We start from the raw sequence: 14,922 nt of genomic DNA, 5'->3' as shown, positions 1-14,922 counted from the left end.
CGGATGAGGGATTGGTGTGTGTGTGTGTGTGTGTGTGTGTGGGGGGGGGGGGGGGGTGGGGGGGGAGGGGGGGGGTCTATTGCTCCTTTGTCTGGCTGTTTGCTGGAGGGCAGAGGTCAGCCCCTGCAAGGTTTCGTGGAGCAGGGGGCAGTGTGTGGAATAATGGACAAAAGCATCCTGACGCATGGCGAGGCTATTGTCTTCAGTGATCCCACAGCTTCTGTACATATGGCAACCGGGAACATGCAAACATAGAGACTGTACATCAAGGCTCAGGACGCCACACTGCCGTCGCCTTTTTTGTTGCTGTGCATGCAATTGGCTGGTGACTGAGGGGGGGACCAGGGGACGCACGTGTACCAGAGGTGAAGACCACACGGCCTTAATATGGTCAAGTTGTAGTTCCTTTTCTATAGACGAGGTCCCCGACAACAAAGATAATGCAATGTGTGTGTGTGTGTGTGTGTGTTGGTGGCAGGGCCAGGGGCTGTTTTATTATGCTTTACACAAAGATCGGTGACTGTCAACACACTATTCAGGTGCTGCCATTTCCCATCAGAACCACAGGGGGGCAGAGGCTTTAGAGTTTAAATGGAAATACTATTATACTAATTAATAAACATAATCTACTTTATGTATGTAATGCATCCCACCCTTGTAACTCCCTGTTCTGTCTGTTACCATCTGGAAGGCGATACAAATCACTGAACACGCGCACCACCAGACTGAAGAACAGCTTCTTTGTAAGGGCCATAAGTGAGCTAAACAAAATCAAACATTAGACAAATTAGTACCCCAAAAGTCAATTACAATATTGGGACACATTGGGACACATTGGGCACCTTCAGCTATGATGTCATGGAATGTCATATGGGGCAAGGAACATGTGATGTCATTTGGGGTGTGATGTTGTGATGTCATGATGTCATATGGGATGTCATGATGTCATGTGATGTCATATGTCATATGTGATGTCATGTGATGTCGTGATGTCGTATGGAACGTCGAGACATGTCATATGAGACATCTTGAGCTATTGGGACATCTTGAGCTGTGAGACTACTTATGTTTTAATGTATGAATGGAACTGTGTGTTGTTTATTTATTGTTATTTATAGTTATTTATTTATAGTTTATTGCTGTTATTTATTACTGTTCAAAGATTCAGGCACAGCACAAATGCATTTCGTTGTATTATCATATACAATGACAATAAAAGCTATTCTATTCTATTCTATTCTATTCTTTTCTATTCTATTCCATAGTGCAAAGATAAAATCAGTATTGACATATGTGGGCTTACCTTTGGCCCCTTAACCACATTCTTATCCCTGACCAGAAGACGGAAGTTTACTTAGGATAGATGTGTGCTATTCTATTTTTAATTATTAATCCCCGTTTACACTGAGGGAAGAAAACAAACTGAAAAAAATTCTGCTTTCCAGTCTATTTCTAAGCTATGGCGGCATCTGGTGGACATACAGGTAATTCGTAACAGACGAAAATTACAAATCGGCCTGATGGTGGCGCTATAATAAACAATTTTACATTTTGCCCAATAACTTTCGAGTAGGACAGAAAAACATTATATTTGCCCTAACATTTCTTTGCGCGTGCGTTGATTTCACTAGAACGTGATTTTACACCAAAGTGTTTCAATCCGGTGCAGTAGGGGGCGACAAAGTGTATAATGTGCTACCGGACTCCACGAAGAAGAGCAGCTCGAAAACAAACTCCGACTCGGCGCTCTTACTCGCACCTGGGACCGCTGAGTAAGCAAACTGACCGTAACACACACACACATGTAAAGTGTTTTTTAGTTTTGTCAAGATAATGGAGAGGTGCACTTGGACTGTTTGCGCCATCAAAGCTTTGGGGTAAGTGACTTTGTTATTTCCGATGTTGTTTACTTAGTTGTCGCAGGAAATCATGGTGTGTGTGTGTGTCATTTACGTCATTTGCGGTAAATAAAGATGTCGCACTTCCTGCAGTTTGAGTTATATATAAACCACAATCTCATCTGTTTTTCCCCCCGCTCAGCTACCCGAGCATCCGCTGCCTGTCTCGGTGTGACTGTGACGAGCTGCCTTGTCCTCTTCTCACCTGGCTGCGTGGACAACTGCAGGCAGTCTGTCCCCACGGTGAGACAGACAGACAGGACACAAGTTTTTATACATGTTTAGAAAATCTGAGTTCAGTTTCTAGTCTGACTAGAACTGGTTTGACGAGTCAGACAGCAACTGGTGCGTTCAAGGGCCCTGAGAGTTTGTCAGTTTGATTGTTGATTTGTAACCTCAGATCTATCATCTCAATACATAAATGCGTGTGTGTGTGTGTGTGCGTGCGTGCGTGTGTGTGTGTGTGTGTGTGAGTGAGAGAGAGAGAGAGACAGATGTTGGTATATTCAGTGATTTCAAATAATCAAACTAAAGTAGATGTTGGGCTCAATCTTAAATGTCAAGTTCAAAAAGTGTAATTATTGGATTAATCTCAAAAATCATCATATTTTCCCCCTTATTTGGATTGTGCAACATATTACTGTGGCATTTATCGTGGTAAATTCTTATTCTCTCTATCTTCCTTTTAGTGTCACGTAGTAAGGGCGATGTCTTGTTGGGAGAAGAGCTGAGAGCTTTATTGTCCAACATGTGTTCTCCCCTGGCTGAGCTTACCTCTGAGGTGCTGGAGCCGTCCTTCCTCAACAAAGCCACGGGTGAGAAACGCTAGGAGTCCAAAGGGCGCCGCTTGTGTCTAGCTGTGCGTTTGATTGTAAATAAAGTTTGAATCCTTTTCATCTGTCAGAGTTCCTCGTATCAGAACTGCAAGCGGCACACATGATCAAATATAAGGAGCTGCACCCTGAGTTTGTAGCGGAGGGAGAGGAGTCCACAAAGGAGTCGGCAAAGGAGCAGCGAGTGCCAGATGTCAGCGGTGACACCAGAGCGATCTGTGAGGAACGCGAGGGTGACGATGATGAAGCTTCTTACAGAATCCCAAGGGTGACGGAAATGCAGGCCGAGTGGAAGTTACTGCTGGAAGCCCTCGATGCAGGCGCCTCCTCCCAGATCGCAGACGTGGAGGATGAGGTAAGGCTGACATGTAAGCAAGTCTGACCTTCGCATAGAGGAGGAGGAGGAGATATGGAGCTGTGATGAGCTGGTGTTTTAATGCAGGTGGAGTCCAAGCTCGCCCTCCTCCCAGGCGGAAAGATGCCTGACCCGCTTCTCAGTGCTGACCTCAGCTCAGAGCAGTGGGTACGTTACCGCCAGCTGCTGTTTCAAAGGTTGTCGTGTCAGAGCTGTGGACCAGAGATGCGCGACTTAAGACTCAAGTCACAAGTCACACATTTGCCAATTTCAGACTTGACGTGTCGTATTCAAACACGACTTGTGCCCTTGTGTGCCAATAAATAATCTAGAAATGTGCTATGTAGAACACTAAGACTTCCTGCCTCTGCTTTCCTCCTTCTTTCCTCAGGCAAAAGTGGAAAAGTTAAATCGGCTTCTGTCGGAGGATTACAGCTGTCGGAGGCAAATGATGATCAAGCGGTTTCAGGTTACCCTGGAGTCGTTTGCATGGAGAGAAGAACAGACAGAGAAGGTAGGAGTGGCACTGTTACCAAGGTGGCTTTGTGATACAATTATGTCACCATAGAAACAACTTCACCTCAATCATGGAGGCTTCCAGCAAACACAACAAAGCACTGAACACAGAGGTTATGTGGGCACTTTCATCTATTGATTCTCATTATTCTTTGACTTTGTGCACACTTGCTTTACTTATTCCACTGCAGAAATACAGAACAAACTTCACAAATTTCTGTGACTGAATTTCTGCAGTGGAATATCTGTTAACTAAGTGTACAAACCCTGAGAGTAGGGAAGCTGCAGTGAAGAACTGATGAAGGCTGATGGGTCTGGACGTGGATGCTCTTTTTTTTGTTTGTGTTCTATCCTGTGACCATGTCATTTTTTAATAAAACCTTTATTTCTGTATTTGATTCGACTTTTTCCAATCCAGCACAGAGAAGCTCTGGCCTCGGTTCCTCCTCTCGCGTCCTTCGCCGGCTCCTCCCACGTGTCCCTACCTCTGCTGCTCTCTGCGAGACAGGATCAGTCCAACATCAAGCCCATCGTGGCTGGACTAACAAGGACTTCAGTTTATAAGGTACAACCGCCCACTGACGGTTCTGAAACACGTCGGCAGCTCGGTACGACGGCGGGTGTCTGATTATTTTCCGGTGTCACCAGGTTTCGATGGGCGCCGTACCAGACAGAGGAGGGCGACCGGGAGAAATCGAGCCGCCCATGCCGGTCTGGGAGAGTCGAAGGGCCAAAGGCAGCGGCCATGGACATCGGGGTGGACACCATCAGCGCCGTAAAGATTCAGACAAAAAGAGGAAAAGAGACTAACAGGACTTTCTGTATATGTAAGTGGGAAGAATTTATTGATTTTTGTTTATCCTTCAGAAAATATTGATCTAGAGAGGATACAGCTTTATGGCTCTAAAGTTTATGTGTAAATCTGAGTTAAATGGTATGTACTGATAAATAGTTGAATGAGATTTTCCTTACATGCACTTAAGTACACATTTTTGTACTAGTTTTTTTTATCGGAGCATAAAAAATATTTAATTTTTATTAATGTCCTGATCGTATACATTTATAGAGACTGTATGTACTCTTACATGAATAAAAACATAAATTTCTGTTCTCAGTGTCCTCAGCTTAAGTGTCTTCCTTTTATGTGACATCTTAATAATGTCTTATTTGGATTTTCTGATCATTTATTTAATCTTTAATCTAATCACATTATAACCTCCAGCATAATATTTCAATTTAGCTGCAATTAACCCTCTTAATTTTAAATCCTAACAGTGTTAACAATTCTATTTTAAAGTAGTTTGTATTTTATATTTTCCATTGTGTATAGAATAAGTATCATTTGATTATTTTTTAATGAAGGTAGAAAAAGTTACCAACTGCTCTTTCTGCCTGACTAACATGGATGTATAAAAAATGATAAATAAATAATTATTTACATAAACAAGTATATAGTTTTGTTGTATTTCGAAATTATTTTAGATATTGTTTTATAATCTAATGTTTATATCATGTAGTATGTATATGTTTTTATTATTTTGAAAAAAACCATAACTACATAATTACACCCACAATATTCAGTTGTAAAAGTATTGATTTCTTGACATAAAACGCCCCCTAACATAGTTATAGTAGAAGTAATTTTTCTTTGTATATTTAGTTTTTCAGTAATTTTATAAAGGGAAATTATTGCATCAGGATACCGGAAGTTACCCGTGAGATAAATGATGCAACAACACGGAAGGTTCCGGAATTACCAGAGGTCGACGCTTAGCTCAGTTAGCAACGGTGACAGCAAACTAGTGAGGTTACAGTTTTAGCTCCCAACAATTATCAAATAAATCCTTTAATACTTCAAAATGCCGAGAGGGAGCAGAAGCAGGACGTCTAGGATGGCGCCTCCAGCCAGGTAAGAGAAGAGGAAACCGTTTTGAACGTAATGATGATCAGCAGTTTGTGTTAACCAACATGCTAGCGAGTCACAGCTAGCTCAGCGGATCACGGGATCCACATTATAGTTAGTTCGCAGGTCGTTGCGATGTTTGTATGTAATGTTTGTTACCTCTGAATATGTCATCGGTAATTTTCAAAAGTGTTTATTCAAAATGGAGCCAGAAAAGCAAATGAAGGTCACGGTGTTAAACCTCTAATCAACATCAAGTCTGTAGCTTCAAGTAGCGAGATGGAGATTGGAGTTTGGACATTGATATGGCCAGATACTCATCATCTAACCACAAACTATAATGAATGAAAACTTAATCTGCTATTATAAACAAAGACTGCCAACATTTCTGGTTAATCAATGACCAATGTTGATGTTTAACCCACACTAGGGTTAAACATCAATGGGTGAGGACAGGTAAAGTTCAGGTGTGTACAAAGTTCACAAAGAGTCAAAATTAGAAAACTATTGAAAATGTGTCCGTTGTAGAATGTTGGGCTTAATTTCTATTTATGCGTTTCCATTTTACAGACACGCTCCTCCTCCGATGGCCAGGGCAGCCCCCCCACCTTCCTATGCCCCGGCCCCCATGCAGGCCGCCCCGTCTGCCGTGGGCGCTCCCGCCGCCGCTGCGCCAAGGCAGCCGGGCATGTTCGCTCAGATGGCGACCACGGCGGCCGGAGTGGCAGTGGGCTCGGCCGTGGGCCACACCATCGGCCACGCCATGACCGGAGGGTTCGGTGGAGGACACTCTGAGCCCGCCAGGCCTGACGTCACCTACCAGGTAAATGAACCGTGGGCAGGGGAAACTTGTTTAAGGTGGATTAGTGTGTCATTAAGAGGCACTGGATTACTCTTTGCATGCCTCAAGTATTGTGAGGTCATTTTTGATTCTCATATCTTAACAATCGTTGGCGTCATGGCCCGTCTGCAGTGGATCCTCCTCAGATAAATGAGCTCAAGAGTTCAAATGTGATATTCAGACTTGTGATTGATCCTTGTATCTGCCGTGTGTGTGTGTGTGTGTGTGTGTGTGTGTGTGTGTGTGTGTGTGTGTGTGTGTGTGTGTCAGGAGCCGCAGCAGGCCCAGCCCATGTACCAACAGCAGCCGCAGTCCATGTACCCGCAGCAGCCACAGTCCATGTACCAGCAGGAGCCGGCCCCCCAGCAGCAGGCCTGCTCCTATGAGCTCAAACAGTTCATTGAGTGTGCACAGACCCAGAGCGACTACAAGCTGTGCGAGGGCTTCAGCGAGGTGCTCAAACAGTGCAAGTTCTCCAATGGTAAGTGTAGCAATGTGAACGTTTGTGTGATCTGAAATGTGTCTCGCTTCCTAACCTCTTATGAAGTATACGGGAGTCTTGCTCTCAATTCCGATTCAATGCTGGCCCAGTTTGAAGCGTTGGTGATGACTTATTTATTGTCTCCAGTCTTGTCTTGTCTCTTGTCCTTAGCGTTGTGTAATTGTTTTGGCTCTGCATCTAAGGATAGTTGCATAAGCGTTAAGTGATCCACACATATCAGCCAGATGACTTTGCACTTTGCTCTGTGTATGTAGTTGTAGAGTTGTAAAGTGTTGCACTACCACATGTGGCCACAGGGCGGAGCAGCTGTCTGGATATTGCCTATTTCGCATGCTTGTTAACAATTAAAATTTGACTCTAGAAATAGGTGAAAGTGTGAATATGTTAAATAATAAGCGGTCTTTTCTCCACAGGTCTGTCATAAGAAGGAGACAAAATCCTGAAGAGTGACGAGCGCACAAGCGTACACACCTGTAATTAGCACCCATGTTGGATACAAAGGTGTAATACAAGTTCTCAATAAACATGGAGTATTTTTGTAGTAAAACAAAGTCAGCAATTACCATCAGACTCCAAGGAAAGCAACTCTAAGGCAACTGGACCTGCTGGTAAAGGCCTGAAGATGTTTCTTCATCATCTGAAACGCTTCCTCAGTTCTGGCAGACTGGTGGGGATTCGGAGTTTTGACCTCTGTGGTGTCGTAATCAGGGCCGTTGATGTTCCTGAGTAGTTGTAATCAGGGTTGTTGATGCTCCCGATCAGTCCTAATCAGGTTGGTTGATAGTTGTTAGAGTGATTGTTGTCCCCCAAGACTCCAGTCACTCTAACTACTAGCATCACAACCAGGAGGACTTATCGAGCGCATCAACGACCCTGATTTCAACTTATTAGGAATATCAACGACCCTGACTATGACTCCACAGAGGTTAAAACCTGTGAATCCCCACCAGTCTGGCAGAACCGACGAACCCTTTTGGATGAGAGGTGAAACGTCTTCAAGCCTTTGCCAGCGATTTCAGTTGTCTTAAGATTTACTTTCCTTGGACACCACGACCTTCACAGAAATGAATGCATCGACGCAGTCTAATGGTACGATGCATTCATTTCTCAGGAGTGATACGCAGCTTGTAATCATAGTCTTATATATAATATTTATATATTTTGGTGTTGCATGTTTGAAGTTGAATGTTTTGCATCAGTTTCTTCAGTGCTTTGATTCTTTAGCTGCACTACTTAACTAATTGATTTTTGTAGTACATATAATAATAATAATAATAATAATAATAATAAAACCATCCAACCAAACCTGAGCTGCATCAGTAGAAGTCATTATGTTGTAAACAAACCTGATCACTGCTGTACAATTACACTGTACTTCTAACTAGCGTCTGATAAATAAAGCACTTCATCAAAATACCTGTGTGTGTGTGTGTGTGATGTTATTTCACTGACCTGCTGTCCTTTGCATCATCCTCAGCTTCATACACAAAAAACAAACAGTAGTTTTGAGTTGCAAGCATAATCGCTTAATTGGCTGCACCTGTTTGTATATATTTGGCAGCCTCAAAGAACTTGACCCAATGTCACACCCCACTGAACTGTTACTTCATTCAGGTACAGAAACCATCTAGACATTTTTCAGCCCCTCACGCATTTTCTTCTTGTTTACTTTCGTTTATGACGACAATACAAGTATACGTGTGAGAATTTCCCAGCTTTGTAATTTCATTTACTTGTTCTACTTTCAGTTATGCATTATGTTCAATGTATCAACTAGGATTTGTTAAACAATTACATTTACCTCATTTTTGTGGTGACCAGTCGAGGGGGCTTCTAAAGTCCGTCTGGGGCCCCTATAGTGCTCTGTCCGGCCCTGTCTCTCTGTTTGAGGACACTTGAAGACACATTTCTATCTATACTCTTTTCTCTATTGGTTTCTAAGAGGCTCAAAGCAGCGGGATCACATGGACGCAGCATGCACCTGTCCCGTCACTCCGCTCCCGGTCCAAGCCCACGAACCAGCCTCAGTGCGTCTGTGCGTAATCGTGGAAAGTGGAGCAGCGAAGGGAGCTGTGGATCACATGTGTGTTTGTGCTGCCGGGGAAGCGCCGCTTTATTTTTGGCTTTGACATTAGAGCTGAACCTTTCAGTCGCGCCTTCTCACCGACTTCCCCCCGCGAACACACACCGAGCGGAGCGATGGAGAGGCGGCTGAGCGCACACTGACCACGCACGGACAGGGTGAGTGGAGACACAGCTGCTTGGTGGCGTTTAAGAGCAAATGTGTTTGTGCTGGAGCCCGCAGAAGGTCGAATAGTGACGCAGAAAGAGAGGAGATCAGGATTACGATGCCGGATTACGAAACAGGGAATATATTCGTAGTGATATGGAGGGGCATGGAATGACACCAACGTGTCTGTCTCTCTCTCTCTCTCTCTCTCTCTCTCTCTCTCTCTCTCTCTCTCTCAACAATATCCCTTTATAAACCGCCTCATTTGTAAATAAATCATCAACAAACAACACGTGAGATTTTGTCTTATCTGTTGGTTGGTGGATCTAGTCTGAGGTGAGCAAACATACAAATGTGTTGCTGACAGGGAGGTCACTGTAATCCAAAATGCACCTGCTTCACAGCTGTAGGACAGCACATGGCTGCACTCAGACAGAAGTTGTAGTAACCACATGCCTATGGATTGAACCTAGTACCTCATACATGTAAAGCTTGCGCCCCACCACTGAGCTACATCCCAATAGAATTTACCCGTAACACTCTCTGATAGTGTCATGTGAATATTGATACTGCTGTTGATATGAAGATACAAGCTGGGGCACATTTGTAGTGTGGTTGAAGTTCTGATGAGTCAATATAAAGCCAATATTGTCACGGTGGTGTGATTGAAGAAGCTGGTCGACCTTTGACGTTTTATTGTCTGCAGCCCATTGTGAGCTGGAGAGTAGAGCAGTTCTGTCCCCTTTGTGAACAAGTCAAAGGATCATGACCAAAGAGGAGGAGATCCCTGACTGGGTGGGAGCCCAGGAATTTTACGAGAAGTATGAGCCTAAGGAGATCCTGGGGAGGTACGTTCATAAAGCACTTATCATCAAACACATCAAACACGCCATCATGAGCTATTTGACCTCACATATATGCAGGATTATTATTTTTTACTCACTTTTATTAACCTACTTTAACTTGTGCCTTTAACTTTTTTTATTATGTCATCTTTCGCATCTTATTTATTATTTTTTACATTTTCTCATTTATTGTTTGATTAAATCCCTAATTTTATTTTTATCTTACCACTTTTCAATTTGAACTTAAATGGGCTCCTAATATTTAGTTTCTCTCTCTAGTTTCTTTGGCTTTTACAGCCATGGCTGAATAAATTACAGCTCAAAATCAGATCTTGTAACTTAGTCATTGAATTCAATTGAAAGTTCCTCTCAAGGCCCCCGAAAATTCCAGCTCATTGTCATTCCCAGCCATCTGTCACATGGTGGTGCTGTTCCGGAAGAAACCGCAGTGCCCAGTGTGTGAGGAGGCGCCTTTCATTCAGCTCAGTTAGTTTTGGACAAAGCTTCAGTGTGCAGAGCTGACGCCGGATTGGTCGGCACGTTGATTTATGATGCAGTTCCCCTGGCCTCTTCACGCATGGGTCAATAAGGTGGCTGGATGTGAACAATATGTCCCCCTGCTAGTATTCCTCACATGCCTCAGGCCGGTCCTCAAACAGTGGAGGAGGACATTTAGCATGGGTCCCTCATGTTGGTCGCCTGGTCGTTTTTTCCGACACCAAAGCAAATTTGCTGTCTTCACTTCATGCTGAATATCCAGTTTCTCTCAACTACAATGGTTAGAGCTCATACTATACCTCCACCAATGCAGAGGAAGACTAAGAATAGAAGCACTTATACTAATATGAGGAATTAATTGCATTACTTATCCAGATCTGGACCAAATTACACGTATTGATAGTCTATAATAGACTATCATTCATTTTACATTGAGATTAACCCATTACTTTGGACAAATCGACAAACATATGGAAAAGCACCCTATGTCCCAAAATATATGGGTTCTTCCTGGATCCACTCCTGGTCAGCCACAAACTTTAATGTATTGTTCCTTGGACCAAACTTTTGTCAACAAGGGAAACAAGTTGAAGAGTTGGCAAGAAGTAGAAAGACATTAAATCAAATGAATTCCAAATGTCCTTTGACTTTTTGCCACTCAAACATTTTGGTGAGAATCAAACGTTATCAGTGACATTATGTAGGATTAAGAGAAAAGCGTGGAGCTGATGCCTCTTCTTACTGAATGGAGCGTCCTTTGAAGTATATAATGGCTATTTTCACTATTAAGTTTTATGCCGCATTAAGAACACAAACATCTCTCCCTTGAGTTCAGCTGTGCAAACATGGCGACACGCCGACAACCAAGACCTCAGTGTTTGTCTCGTCCTCAGGGGAGTGAGCAGCGTGGTGCGTCGCTGCGTCGACAAACGCACGTCTCAGGAGTACGCCGTGAAGATCATCGACATCACCCCTTCGGATAAGATGACTCCGCAGGAGATGGAGGAGATCAGAGAGGCGACGTTGAAGGAGATCGACATCCTGAAGAAAGTCTGTGGGCAGGACAACATAAGTAAGAGCACACAGGAGAAGAGTTTGGTTGATCTGTTTCATAACACGACCAATCAGTCACATGAGGCCTTTGTCCCAGTGACCTGCTGAGGAGGTCAGCCAGCCTTTGCTCTCTGAAGCTCCACATATGGTATCAGTTAAATATATGTCTTGTTCTGTGAAGTTGTAGATGTTTAGATAAATAAGCTGATGTGGAACATGGTCTCACTCTCTTCTCTCTCTAGTCCAGCTCAAAGACTGCTATGAGTCCAATGCCTTCTTCTTCCTCGTCTTCGACCTGTAAGCAGCCGATCTCAAGTTTGACATGACTGAACAATATATTTATATATAAGTAGAGTCTGGTTCCATCAGGTTGTATTGCCGCTGAGCATGACACCCTTATGAGATATGTGAGAGTTGAGATGCTGCTGGCTTTGTGTCTCCAGGATGAAGAGGGGTGAACTTTTTGACTACCTCACAGAGAAAGTTACTCTGAGTGAGAAGGAAACCAGGTCAGTCAATCTAGTTATTTCCCAATTCATTAACAAAAATACAGTTAGAAGAACATTTCTAAAGCAGTTCCTGTATGGAAAAGGTTGATATGTCTTATTTGAATTGAATTGATTTTTTAATTGATTGATTTCCTTTTTCACCAAATCACTCTTGTCGATTGTGTATCATTGCATTGGTTGCAGGAAAATCATGCGCGCTCTGCTGGAGGTGGTCCAGGTTCTGCACAACCAGAACATCGTCCACCGGGACCTGAAGCCTGAGAACATCTTGCTGGACGACAACATGAACATCAAACTGACCGACTTTGGTTTCTCTGTGCAGCTTGAGCCGGATCAGAAACTCAAAGGTCTCTGGGGGGAATTTGTGGCTTCATTGGAAGTACGACACTGGGGAGAGACAGGAAGTGCGGACAAAGACAGAGAGAGAGAGGGGGGAAGGGGCAACAACATGGCCTTCTCCCTAAAGTGAAGGCTTAGCTCCTCGTTTTTAGTCAGAATCCTGTGGATGTTTGACATTAACTCATTGCATCAAACGGGGCAAAGTGACACAATATTTGAGACTCTTAAGAGAATAGTCATTTTACCAGCAAGTAGTAGGTGTGAGTCTGGCATGTAAATAATCTGTCTGCAGTATCAGGATGCTCGCTGCCAACAGAACAGAGATCCAGCAGAAGTTCCACCCTCAGCACATAAAGCTGAGGGCCTATCGGTGTCCTGTTTACTGTCGACAAGCCGCAGTGAAGCGAGGCCACATGTTTCAGCTGTAGGTGCCGGTGGTCAGGGTGGAGGTTGGGTTACACCACATTCTCCCCCCTTCCGTCCCCCCTCTCTCCATCTCGCTAACTCTGTCTGCCGGTCTGACAAAGGTTAAGATGCAACTTGACCCTCAGATGCTTTTTTCTTGCTCTATTGATATTCAATGAACAACACTAGAGCTTCCCTGAAAGCATTTTGAAGAGAGCACGAGTGGTTTGTATAGAACGTCAAAGTGTTTGATTATGATTGTCCCCACATTAGATCTGTTTTCACTGTTCAGGTACAAAATGCTTAGGTTTAGGTGGAGGTGGTTTTATTAGTTCACAAGACACAACAAAACCACTTCATATTTTCATCTCCCCATCTCTCGTGTAGAGGTGTGTGGGACCCCTGGTTACTTGGCCCCTGAGATCATCGAGTGCTCCATGGATGGAGAACATGCAGGATATGGCAGCGCTGTGGACATGTGAGTGTCCAGTAACAACACACAACGCAATACAAGCGTTCGGTCACAGCCGGTAGCTCACTGACAATATGTTAACCATCTTATAATACAGACAAGAGAAGAAATGACACCGTTGTTTAGTAAGCATGTTTGTGCCTGCAGATGGAGTGCTGGGGTGATCATGTACACGCTGCTCGCAGGTTCTCCACCTTTCTGGCACAGGAAACAGATGCTGATGCTGCGTATGATCCTGGCAGGGACCTACGACTTCACCTCTCCAGAGTGGGACGACCGCTCAGATACTGCCAAAGACTTGGTATGAAGTGCTTTGGTTGGAGACTTGAGTTAAGGCAACGTATGTGAGTCCTGACTGGTTGGTGACTTTCCCGTCTTGACATGCAACTTGGTCAGACATGCAAACTATGTGGGTTATTTAAATACTTTGCATGTTGCACGTTGTTTTGACTCAGTCAGCGATTGTTGAAGGGTTTGGCTCCCACAGCAGCTTTTAAGATATTTTGGGTTAAGGTTAGGGTTAAATAATGATTCATCACATTGCTCCATGGGCCCTTAGATCTCGCGTATGCTGGTAGTGAACCCGAGGCAGCGTTACACAGCCACCGACGTTCTCAGCCACTCGTTCTTCTCCCAGTATGTGGTAGATGAAGTGCGACAGTTCAGTCCATACAGGCGCTTCAAGGTGAGATGTGAAAGGAATAACCTGTAACTTCCCTCTGGCAGATTTTAATCATGTCATCAATGCCCAGTAATGCTACAGATGATACAAATGAAATCAGTGGTGTTAAGTAAAGTAAAAATACTTCATTTCATTACTTCAGTGTGTCCTGGATGAATTTGTACTGAATGATACAGATGATTTACCTTGATATTAAAACTCCACTGGACTCTGTCCTACAGGTCATTTGCATGACTGTGCTCGCCACAATGAGAATCTACTGCAACTACCGCCGCGCCAAACCCGTCACCAAGGAGGTGATCAAGAGCGACCCGTACGCAGTCAAACCTATACGCAAGCTTATCGACGCCTGCGCCTTCAAGATCTATGGCCACTGGGTGAAGAAAGGTCAAACCCAGAACAGAGCAGCACTTTTCGAGAACACTCCTAAAGCAATCCTGCTGTCGCTCACTACTGAGGCCGAAGACTCGCCCCTCCACACCTGGTAACATCCCTCAGGACACCTCAGCCGAGTGTGGATTGTTGTATCCTACCTTATTGTGTAAAGGGATGGACTGGTAAACTCTAATTACCAGTTAAGAGTGAACTGGTTACCTCTGGTTCAGTCTGCTTTAAATGCTGCTGAAGAAGATGGCTGCTCGCTTTAGATTTAGATTTGAAGAGTTAGTTAGTTTGTTGTGTGGGGATTTGGGGAAAAGAGGTTGTTTGCATTAAGGGAACAACAATGTGACTATAAGTCGAGCAACTGATCATAAATATGACAATTGTTTGTTAATTCAAGGCCACGTATGCACAAAGTCAATAGTGCATACGTGGTCTAATGACCTATAATGGTTCGTTCACACTGATCAGAAAGAAATACTTCTGTCAGACACTCTGGCCTGGAACATAAACATAGCATACGACTACCATCATTGGCACTTATTTACCATAAAGCCAATGCAAAGTATCTTATCGTATCGGAATTCTTCGTCACGTCCATTATCCATCATATTTCTGGATTTATTTCCATAGAATGCGTTCATCTTTTCAGACTGACGC

The 14,922-nt window shown here is 43.8% G+C and overlaps 3 protein-coding genes across 5 annotated transcripts; all 3 read left to right on the top strand.

The window, feature by feature from the left end:
- Nucleotides 1-1,698: 1,698 nt before the first annotated feature.
- Nucleotides 1,699-4,712, top strand: LOC142995486 (protein FAM98B). 2 transcript variants are annotated; one of them, XM_076146577.1, is made up of 8 exons: nt 1,700-1,877; nt 2,041-2,141; nt 2,588-2,713; nt 2,803-3,086; nt 3,174-3,254; nt 3,478-3,600; nt 4,021-4,167; nt 4,251-4,712. In XM_076146577.1, exons 1-8 carry the CDS (start codon nt 1,834-1,836, stop codon nt 4,410-4,412), a joined length of 1,068 nt encoding a protein of 355 aa, XP_076002692.1. In that variant the 5' UTR covers nt 1,700-1,833; the 3' UTR covers nt 4,413-4,712. The 2 variants fall into 2 exon arrangements, with proteins under 2 accessions (XP_076002693.1, XP_076002692.1); XM_076146578.1 differs by lacking the exon at nt 3,174-3,254 and having other exon boundaries at nt 1,699-1,877.
- A 631-nt stretch (nt 4,713-5,343) lies between these two features.
- On the top strand, nt 5,344-8,264 carry chchd2 (coiled-coil-helix-coiled-coil-helix domain containing 2). The gene is made up of 4 exons (XM_076145958.1): nt 5,344-5,511; nt 6,076-6,328; nt 6,617-6,827; nt 7,262-8,264. The coding sequence occupies exons 1-4, from the start codon at nt 5,462-5,464 to the stop codon at nt 7,270-7,272; spliced, it is 525 nt and encodes a 174-aa protein (XP_076002073.1). The 5' UTR covers nt 5,344-5,461; the 3' UTR covers nt 7,273-8,264.
- Nucleotides 8,265-9,843: 1,579 nt separating this feature from the next.
- Nucleotides 9,844-14,444, top strand: phkg1a (phosphorylase kinase, gamma 1a (muscle)). 2 transcript variants are annotated; one of them, XM_076145955.1, is made up of 9 exons: nt 9,844-9,926; nt 11,315-11,471; nt 11,722-11,771; nt 11,918-11,983; nt 12,167-12,330; nt 13,115-13,205; nt 13,347-13,500; nt 13,759-13,884; nt 14,103-14,444. In XM_076145955.1, exons 1-9 carry the CDS (start codon nt 9,844-9,846, stop codon nt 14,367-14,369), a joined length of 1,158 nt encoding a protein of 385 aa, XP_076002070.1. In that variant the 3' UTR covers nt 14,370-14,444. The 2 variants fall into 2 exon arrangements, with proteins under 2 accessions (XP_076002070.1, XP_076002069.1); XM_076145954.1 differs by having other exon boundaries at nt 11,315-11,493; nt 11,717-11,771.
- Nucleotides 14,445-14,922: the final 478 nt, after the last annotated feature.

The sequence above is a fragment of the Genypterus blacodes genome, unplaced genomic scaffold (assembly GCF_046128005.1).
Source record: "Genypterus blacodes isolate CSIRO-AG114 ecotype Tasmania unplaced genomic scaffold, CSIRO-AGI_Gbla_v1 ptg000032l_1, whole genome shotgun sequence".
NCBI classification, from domain to species: Eukaryota; Metazoa; Chordata; class Actinopteri; order Ophidiiformes; family Ophidiidae; genus Genypterus; species Genypterus blacodes.
The sequence above is the reverse complement of the archived record's forward strand: the minus strand, read 5'-3'. Positions and strand labels throughout refer to the sequence as shown.

Coding starts and splice junctions, on each gene's coding strand:
- LOC142995486 (XM_076146577.1), top strand. CDS start 1,834: ATGGAGAGGTGCACTTGGACTGTTTGCGCCATCAAAGCTTTGGG. Junction 2,142..2,587: donor GCAGGCAGTCTGTCCCCACG/GTGAGACAGACA, acceptor TCTTCCTTTTAG/TGTCACGTAGTAAGGGCGAT. Junction 3,087..3,173: donor TCGCAGACGTGGAGGATGAG/GTAAGGCTGACA, acceptor GTTTTAATGCAG/GTGGAGTCCAAGCTCGCCCT.
- chchd2 (XM_076145958.1), top strand. CDS start 5,462: ATGCCGAGAGGGAGCAGAAGCAGGACGTCTAGGATGGCGCCTCCAGCC. Junction 5,512..6,075: donor AGGATGGCGCCTCCAGCCAG/GTAAGAGAAGAG, acceptor TCCATTTTACAG/ACACGCTCCTCCTCCGATGG. Junction 6,329..6,616: donor GGCCTGACGTCACCTACCAG/GTAAATGAACCG, acceptor TGTGTGTGTCAG/GAGCCGCAGCAGGCCCAGCC.
- phkg1a (XM_076145954.1), top strand. CDS start 9,844: ATGACCAAAGAGGAGGAGATCCCTGACTGGGTGGGAGCCCAGGAATTT. Junction 11,772..11,917: donor TTCTTCCTCGTCTTCGACCT/GTAAGCAGCCGA, acceptor TTGTGTCTCCAG/GATGAAGAGGGGTGAACTTT. Junction 13,885..14,102: donor GTCCATACAGGCGCTTCAAG/GTGAGATGTGAA, acceptor TCTGTCCTACAG/GTCATTTGCATGACTGTGCT.